At 44.6% G+C, this 9,139-nt stretch overlaps 1 protein-coding gene across 3 annotated transcripts in view; it reads left to right on the plus strand.

Annotated features, from left to right (window-relative positions):
• Window positions 1-9,139, plus strand: part of GALM (galactose mutarotase) — a 112,860-nt gene that overhangs the window by 26,044 nt on the left and 77,677 nt on the right. For all 3 annotated transcript variants that reach the window (XM_023216309.2, XM_023216308.3, XM_023216307.1), the window contains exons 3-4: window positions 765-971; window positions 8,262-8,343. In XM_023216309.2, the coding sequence (XP_023072077.1) occupies window positions 765-971; window positions 8,262-8,343 (289 nt within the window). The remainder of the gene's footprint in view (window positions 1-764; window positions 972-8,261; window positions 8,344-9,139) is intronic.

Here is a 9,139-nt window from a genome sequence, read left to right on the forward strand (position 1 = left end):
TTAGTAGAGACGGGGTTTCACCTTGTTAGCCAGGATGGTCTCGATCTCCTGACCTCGTGATCCGCCCGTCTCGGCCTCCCAAAGTGCTGGGATTACAGGCTTGAGCCACCGCGCCCGGCCAATTTATTAAAGTTTTTTTAGTACTCTCAGCAGATATTGCTATATGGCATTTAGCAGAGTGGGGCTATAAGATAAAAAATAAAATCAAAGAAAAATCATCAAAGAAGAGGAGAGGAAAATATTGTAGACACACATATACGTACAAAGTTAGAGAAAAGAGAATGGGGAGTGTGAGAAGGTAGAGAAAAACAAAAATTTGGAATAATTAAAATCCAGGGGCTTGGTGCGGTGGCTCATGCCTGTAATCCCAGCATCCTGGGAGGCCGAGGCAGGTAGATCACTTGAGGTCAGGAGTTCGAGACCAACCTGGTCATCATGGCGAAACTGTGTCTCTGTGAAAAATGCAAAAATTAGCCGGGCACGGTGGCTCATGCCTATAATCGTACTCGGGAGGCTGAGGCTCGAGAATCTCTTGAACCTGGGAGGTGGAGGTTTTAGTGAGCCAAGAATGTATCACTGTACTCCAGCCTGGACAACATAGTGAGACCCTGTCTCAAAAAAAAAAAAAATCCAGGCTATCATTCAAAAGTCTTAATTGATTGTATAACCACTTTCCTTGTGAAATCAGTTGTCTTTAAATATTGAAATGTGGCATTTAACTTGAGGTTGAAGCAACTACACAACTTTGAAAACAATTTTTCCAGGTGCTCTGGACCCCTCGGGTGCTGTCCAATGGCGTCCAGTTCTCGCGCGTCAGTCCAGATGGTGAGGAAGGCTACCCCGGAGAGTTGAAAGTCTGGGTGACGTACACACTGGATGGCGGGGAGCTCGTGGTCAACTATAGAGCACAGGCCAGTCAGGCCACACCAGTCAACCTGACCAACCATTCTTACTTCAACCTGGCAGGCCAGGTAAGTGAATTTGTTTCTTCTTTCCTGCTTCGTGCTTTGTGGAATGTCCTGGGCTGTGGCTAGAGAGATCAGAGCAGTGTGGAATTGCTGTGGCATTGAGGTCACCCTCATGATGACAAAAAGGGCCAGCAGAAGACTTATAGTAGGTGCTCAATAATTGAAAATTATAGAGAAAGACAGAATGAGTACATTGTACTGCCAAGGGAGTACCTATTTCCCATTTGCTTCAGACAGGTAACTAACTGTTTCAAGAACTCCCTCTCAGAATCTAATTGTAACATGCACTTATATTTACTTCCCTTATTCCACTTCTATTCCCCCCAAATTTGTTCCAATTAAGGTGCCTTCCACCCTTGGAGCTTTGGAAATGGTATGGCCCAGCTCCTTTAGATATGCTGCCAATATGTGTGTGCTTCCCCTGTGAACCTGCCATCTCCTCCCAGGGGTTTGGGTGGGCCAGTCCTGCCCTGCACAGTACCGTGGAAAGAGCACTGGATTTGTATTTAGAAGACCTGTTTTTTTTTTTAGCTTAATAGGCATGTTCTCGATTTCATAATAATAACACTACCTACTGTTTGTCAGCTGCTGTTACAAGCCCTTTATGAAGTTGTTGGTTAAGACACTAAAATCAACCCAGCAGAGGAATAGACCCCAGTGGGGGACCACTTGAACTGCCCACCTAAGAGTGGTGTAGAGCTGCTGACAACCCCCCCTTAAGTGATCCCTTCTGAACTACCTCATTCCCTCCTAACAGTAACAGTTTAGCTCATTGAGAAGGCTATCATATCAGACAGAATAAAAAGCTCAGCTAAACTCTGTAGATTATATTTATTACTTCCTCTTTATCTGAAGAACTCATCATTGTCCACTATACTTGACTCACTTTGGCCTCATTTTCTACCGCAAGATGATGTTCACAGTCGGCTAGTAATATCTCACATTTTTATGCTGTTTCAGGAGTTTGCTGATGATCTGCTGGGTTCTGTTTTCTAGAATTTTCCCAAATTGCAGAGTTAATTGGTTCTTGTAAAATTTCCAAAGTTTTCCCTTTAAAAAAGTTGACCCTTTACTTGCGTGTTCCTTATCTTCGGGAACTTTCACCATCCTTCTTGAAATCTTAAAAACAAGGCCGGGTGCTGTGGCTCGTGCCTGTAATTCCGGCACTTTGGGAGGCCGAGATGAGTGAATCTCCTGAGGTTAGGAGTTTGAGACCAGCTTGACCAACATGGTGAAACCCGTCTCTACTAAAAATACAAAATTAGCTGGGCGTGGTAGCATGGGCCTGTAATCCCAGCTATTCGGGAGGCTGAGACAGGAGAATCACTTGAACCTGGGAGACTGAGGTTGCAGTGAGCTGAGATTGTGCCATTGCACTCCAGCCTGGGCAACAAGAGCGAAACTCCATCTTTAAAATAAATAAATAATATTAAAACCAAAACAAAAGACAAAAATTAAACAAAAATACTCAGACCTAAGAGGCTCTACTTCTTAAAATAAGTTCAGAAAGAAATGACAGAAATAGAACAAAGTATTATTTTATGTAGGTAATAAACTATGGTGATAATTCTGTTCTTTACATTTCTGCATACTTAGGACATCCTATTTAATAATGGGGAGGGGAGATCTAAAGGAATAGATTCAGAAATAGAAAGAGAAATTATGCATGCAGTATTCCATCTGCCAATGTGTTCCAATGAAGGAGACAATATGGGAATGTTAGGTTTACTAAGGCTTTTTACCAACCTTCCAGTCCTGCAGGGACTTGGAGTGACGGGTATTTCTGAATCTCTTTTTAGAGGCTGAATAGTTTCCTAGATCTTAGACACCACCCAAAAGGGCGGTCAGTATAAACTTCCTTCCATATACCACAGACTGAATATCCCTAATCCAAAATACTTGGTGCCAGAAATGTTTTGGATTTTGGAGATTTCCAGATTTTGGAATATTTGCATTATGTATACTTATTCGTTCAGCATTCGTAATCCGAAAACTCGAAATCTGGAATGCTCCAGTCAGTGACTACTTTTCTGAGCATCATGTTGGCACTCAAAAAGCTCAGATTTTGGAGCATTTCAGATTTTAGATTGTCTTTTTTTTTTGAGACGGAGTTTCGCTCTTGTTGCCCAGGCTAGAGTGCAATGGCACAATCTTGGCTCACTGCAACCTCCACCTTCTGGGTTCAAGCAATTCTCCTGCCTCAGCTTCCTTAGTAGCTGGGATTACAGGCACCTACCACCACACCCAGCTAATTTTTGTATTTTTGGTTGAAGTGGGGTTTCACCATGTTGGCCAGGCTGGTCTCGAACTCCTGACCTCAGGTGATCTGCCCGCCTCGGCCTCCCAAAGTGCTGGGATTACAGGCGTGAGCCACCGCGCCCGGCCCCAGATTTTAGATTTTCAGATTAGGGATGTTCAACGTGTATCTTAGTAAGCATAACTTGAATCCACAGCCACCAGCTTCAGGTTTGAAGGTGGATGGGGGCACCAGCCTTCTGAGGCACTCCAGTAGGAATGGATGATCACCAAGCCGGACCTGGAGTCAAGGGCTTCTGCATCTTCGGAATATCTCTTGCCATACCTTGAGAAGCATTATCATATAGCTCAAACCCTCCCCAGGGACATAGCTCAAAACCTGATATTTAAATTAGTCAGCTCGTCTTATATATTTTTGTGTGTTATTTAAATTTAATAAGTGGTATTTTTGTTTCCGTCTGCTTCCTCAGTATTTTGGCTTTTATCTTCAGCCTTGTCCCCTCATGGCCACAGCTCCAGGAATCACCTCCTCATATAGTCACATCCAGAGACAAAAAGACTTATTCCTTTTTTCATATCTCTAGTGTCCTCTTTTTAAGAAAAAGCAATACCTTTCCTAGAAGCCCTCCAGCCAACTTTCTCTGACTTCTCATTGGCCAGAAGTGTGGCCTATGCTCTGCCTAACCCAATCGCCAGCAAGGGAATTAGGCCACGATGATTGGCTTAGATCAGTCAAAATTCGCCCTCTGGGAATGGAGAGGGGAGTCCCCTTCCCTGAATATCTGAATATCTGGTCTAGCATAGGATAAATCAACAAGCCTGGTTTCTGCCTAGGGGCACAGAGTTGCTAGTAAAAGAGTTGCCATGGCTTGTAGGTAATAACCCACGGTGTCTGTACCCTCCTGCTAGAAGTGATGAGAGCTGAGTTAAGGCTGTGGTAGAGACATTGCGCAATGTCTTTAAAGTCCCCTGCAAATCATAATGGGGTCTATAAATGGTTAATGTTACAAATGGGTAGCAGCCAAGCAAAGTTAACCAAAACAAATACCGAACCCAGAGATGGGCCTCAAGGTCTGTTTGTGAATCAGCATTTCTTGCCAAGTTTTCATCAGTCTTGAAAGGAAATGATTCCAACAGTAATATTCCACCAGAGTAGATCACTGAATTTTTCCAGCCTAGAAGAGTCATAAAAAGAAGCATGCATCTTTTTTTTTTTTTTCTTTTTTTTTTGAGACGGAGTCTCACTGTCTCCCAGGCTAGAGTGCAGTGGTGCAATTTTGGCTCACTGCCACCTCCACCTCCCAGGTTCCAGCGATTCTCCCGCCTCAGCCTCTGGAGTAGCTGGGATTACAGGCGTGTGCCCCATGCCTGGCTAATTTTTTGTATTTTTAGTAGAGATGAGGTTTCACCATGTTGGTCAGGCTGGTCTTGAACTCCTGACCTGAAGTGATCCGCGCATCTCGGCCTCCCAAAGTTCTGGGATTACAGGCGTGAGCCACCGTGCCCAGCCATGAAGCATGCATCTCTTTAATGAAGGAATGTTGCTACCTCTTGGTGACCCTTAAGAAGGTGGGTGCCTGATGAATGTTCTTTTCCTTCTCCTCCTAGGCTTCTTCCTAAATCTTAGATTCATCAGTTTATTTGGTGTGTGATTTTCATGTTGATTCATTTCTCTAGTGCTAAAAAAAAAAAAAACCAAAAAAACAGAAAATGGAAATTTCTGAGCAGCTTTATTTATAATAGTAAAACACTGGAAACAACCCAAAAGTCTATCAACAGGAGAATGGATAAACAAACTGTGATACATTCATACAATGGAATACTACTCAACAGTACAAAGGAATATAACATGGATGATCCCAGGAGCGTTATGTTGTGTGGAAGTAACAAGGCACGAAAGAATATATACTGCATGGATCTGTTTCTAAAGAGGCAGGCACCTAGGAAACAGAGAGAAGACCTGAATTAATGCTAGGCCAGGAGTCTGGAGAATGGCTTTGCCTCCTGCAGGCGTCCTCATTGGATGACATTAGATAGATTGTGTTCCTCTAGGCTTGTTTGTGCACAGGAAGTATGGAGACGCTTCGGTCCATCTGGGTTCTCCTTTTCTAACACGCTTCAGTTCTGTACGTGGGATGCAGCTCCCAGTTTAGTGTCCCAAGGCCTTGAACCCAACCTTCTCACCCCTTGTCTCGGCTGACCCAAAGCCCTCCGTGTTGAGCTGAGTAGTGAACAAATAGGGCCAGGGAAGTACAGTAGTCCCACATTCTCTTCCCTCAGCTCCTCTCCAACAGTCCCAGGGGCATCTTCAGGTGCTGGCACCACCTGAGGCATGAGAGGATGGCAGGAGAGAGAGCCGCACAGAAGAGACATCCCCTCTAGTCTAGACCTGCTCTAGGCAGGGGTGCAGACCCTCTCCCATCTTGGACCTGCCGCCCCAACTCAGAGCAGGGACCAAACAAGCTGTAGGAAGTGCAGAGGAGAGGCCTCTGTCCTGGCCTTGTCCCCCACCCACTCATACCCCTGCCCAGCATGCACCCACTGGGAGAATACAAGAGCATCATGGTTCTTCTGGCCAGGCGCAGTGGCTTAAGTCTGTAATCCCAGCACTTTGGGAAGCCACGGCAGGCAGATTACTTGAGGTCAGGAGTTTGAGACCAGCCTGGCTAACATGGTGAAACCCCATCTCTCCTAAAAATACAAAACTTAGCCTGGCATGGTGGTGGGCGCCTGCAATCCCAGCTACTTAGGAGGCTAAGGCAGGAGAATCGCTTGAACCCTGGAGGTGGAGGTTGCAGTGACCCAAGATTGCACCACTGCACTCCAGCCTGGGCGACTGTAACATTCTGCCTCAGAAAAAAAAAAGAGAATCGTAGTTTTTCAGAAAAAGAGCCTACTAGTAGTGTAATTAAACCAGTTTCTGTCATGTTTAGACATGCATTCTCATGGTCTCTCAAATCTTGACCTTTCTTCTCAGAATGACACAGGTTGATTGTGTGGACCAGTCTTTCAGACCATAGAATCTGTTTCCAGCTAACCTGTCCTAACCCTGTCTCAAAAAAACGAGTTGGCCAGGCACAGTGCCTCATACCTGTAATCCCAGCACTTTGGGAGGCTGAGGTGGGTGGATCACCTGAGGTCAGGATTTCAAGACCAGCTTGGCCAATATGGTGAAACCCCATCTCTACTAAAAATACAAAAATTAGCCGAGTGGGGTGGTGCACGCTTGTAATCCCAGCTGCTCGGGAGGCTGAGGCAGGAGAATCGCTTGAACCTGGGAGGCAGAGACTGCAGTGAGCCAAGATTGCACTACTGCACTCAGGCCTGGGTGACAGAGCGAGACTCTGTCTCAAAAAAAAAAAAAAGTCTACTGGGCGTGGTGGCTCACACCTATAATCCCAGCACTTTGGGAGGCCGAGATGAGCAGATCACCTGAGGTCGGGAGTTTGAGACCAGCCTGACCAACATGGAGAAACCCTGTCTCTACTAAAAATATAAAATTAGCTGGGCGTGGTGGTACATGCCTGTAATCCCAGCTACTAGGGAGGCTGAGGCAGGAGAATCACTTGAATCCGAGAGGTGGAGGTTGCAGTGAGCCGAGATTGCGCCATTGCATTCCAGCCTTGGCAACAAGAGCAAAATTCAGTCTCAAAAAAAAAAAAAGTCTAATGTCAAATTTCCCCCGAGGGGCAAAATTATCCCCAATTGAGAACCACTAGTTTAGCTTATCTTTGAGCATTCACTAAGCAAAAGCCCTCACTTGGTTTCCCTTCTGCATCTTCTGGTGTGAACCTTTAAAATATGTTGCTATTGAATAATAGCAATATAATATAAAATAATTATTTTATATAATAAATAAATAATAATATAAAATAAGTATTTTGTATTAGAAACATGCATGTATAAAGCTATTTGCCAATTTACAAACAGCACAGTGCACCTTTTCTAAACTGTTGTTCACAAGGACCCTGGAAAAGGTAGAGGCATCAGTAGCCCAAATTTATTTTATTTTGTTTATTTATTTCTTTGTTTGTTTGTTTGTTTGTTTATTTTTTGAGACGGAGTTTTGCTCTTGTTGCCCAGGCTGGGGTGCAATGGTGTGATCTTGGCTCACCGCAACCTCCGCCTCCTGGGTTCAAGCAATTCTCCTGCCTCAGCCTCCGGCACAGCTGAGATTACAGGCATGCGCCACAACGCCTGGCTAACTTTGTATTTTTAGTAGAAACAGGGTTTCTTCTTTTTGGTCAGGCTGGTCTCCATCTCCTGACCTCAGGTGATCCGCCCACCTCGGCCTCCCAAAGTGCTGGGATTACAGGCATGAGCCACTGCACCCAGCCCCATTAGCCCAGTTTTAAACCCAAGGAAATGAGAGTCTATTCGGTTAAATAAATTCCCTGGGACCGCTCAGGAAGAGCTGGAACTAGACCCCAGGCCTTCTGACACTGACCAGTACTTCTTGCACCAGCCTTTGACTCCCCCGAAAAGGGCAGACTGCATCTTCATGGAGGAGGTGGGCAAATTCTCAAAAGCAGGGACTGCAGTTCTGACACTTGGGCTTCTGTCATGGAGCAGAGAGTGGGGCCTCTGTGTGGAAACTGGGCTAGAGGGGAGTGCCAGGTGCACCCCCACGAGTGAGCCTGGAGCAGTCCCCTGACCTCTCAGGATGTGTGTGTTTCTGGTTACCAGCCCTTGCTCTTCTGGTTGCCTGGCATGTGAGAAGAGTAGAAGAAACACCTACATTAATAAGCCAAAGTCCAAAAGGCTTTCAAACCACTGTGGTCTCTGATTTTTCACCTTCATAATCTATTTAGAAAAGAAAATGAGTGCACACTTGAAAGTTTCTTCCGAATTTATCTGTTGCTATTTTGAGGCTTTATCTACCTACACTTAAATGATTATATTCAATCATTACCATCAGCCAAACAAGATTTTAAAAGTTTTTGTCAATGCCTGAAAACATTTTTGCAAGATAAGTTAAAAAGTGAATATATGAAATAAGACTAAGCAGAAAACCTTTCCCCTATCTTTTCCTCCCAGGGTTCCCCGAATATATATGACCATGAAGTCACCATAGAAGCGGATACTTACTTGCCTGTGGATGAAACCCTGATTCCTATAGGTTGGTGAATTTAACCTTTTTGTGTTATGTGGGATCATGGATTGGCTCTCGAGGCCAAGAAAGGACATTAGTGGAGAAAGTGGTGAAATCTTTATAAAGTCTGTATTTTAGTTAATAGAATTATTCCAGTGGTAATTTCTTAGTTTTGATATGTGTACTGTGTTTATGTAGTCTTAGCATGAGGGAAAGCTGGGACAGAGATGTAGTATTTTTACCACTTTTCTGTAAGTCTAAAATTATTTCAAAATTTTAAAAATTTTTAAAAAATGGTGAGTAAGATAATACTTTACTAGGGCTGGGCATGGTGGCTCACACCTGTAATCCCAGCACTTTGGGAGGCCAAGGCGGTTGGATAACTTGAGGCCAGGAGTTTGAGACCAGCCTGAGCAACATGGTGAGACCCTGTCTTATTTTTTTTTAAGATTAAAAAAATGTTTTTTTGGCCGGGTGCAGTGGCTCACGCCTGTAATCCCAGCACTTTGGGAGGCCGAGGCGGGTGGATCACGAGGTCAGGAGATCGAGACCATCCTGGCTAACATGGTGAAACCCCATCTCTACCAAAAACACAAAAAATTAGCCGGGTGTTGTGGCAGGCACCTGTAGTCCCAGCTACTCGGCAGGCGAATGGAGTGAACCCAGCAGGTGGAGGTTGTAGTGAATCGAGATCGCACCACTGCACTCCAGCCTGGGCGACAGATAGAGACTCCGTCTCAGAAAAAACAAAAAAAAAATTTTTTTAATGCAAAAGAAATTGAAGTTAAAAAAAGTTTTAAATAAGTTTACTGGATAGTCATCT

This window comes from Piliocolobus tephrosceles, chromosome 15, assembly GCF_002776525.5.
Source record: "Piliocolobus tephrosceles isolate RC106 chromosome 15, ASM277652v3, whole genome shotgun sequence".
Classification (NCBI taxonomy): Eukaryota; Metazoa; Chordata; class Mammalia; order Primates; family Cercopithecidae; genus Piliocolobus; species Piliocolobus tephrosceles.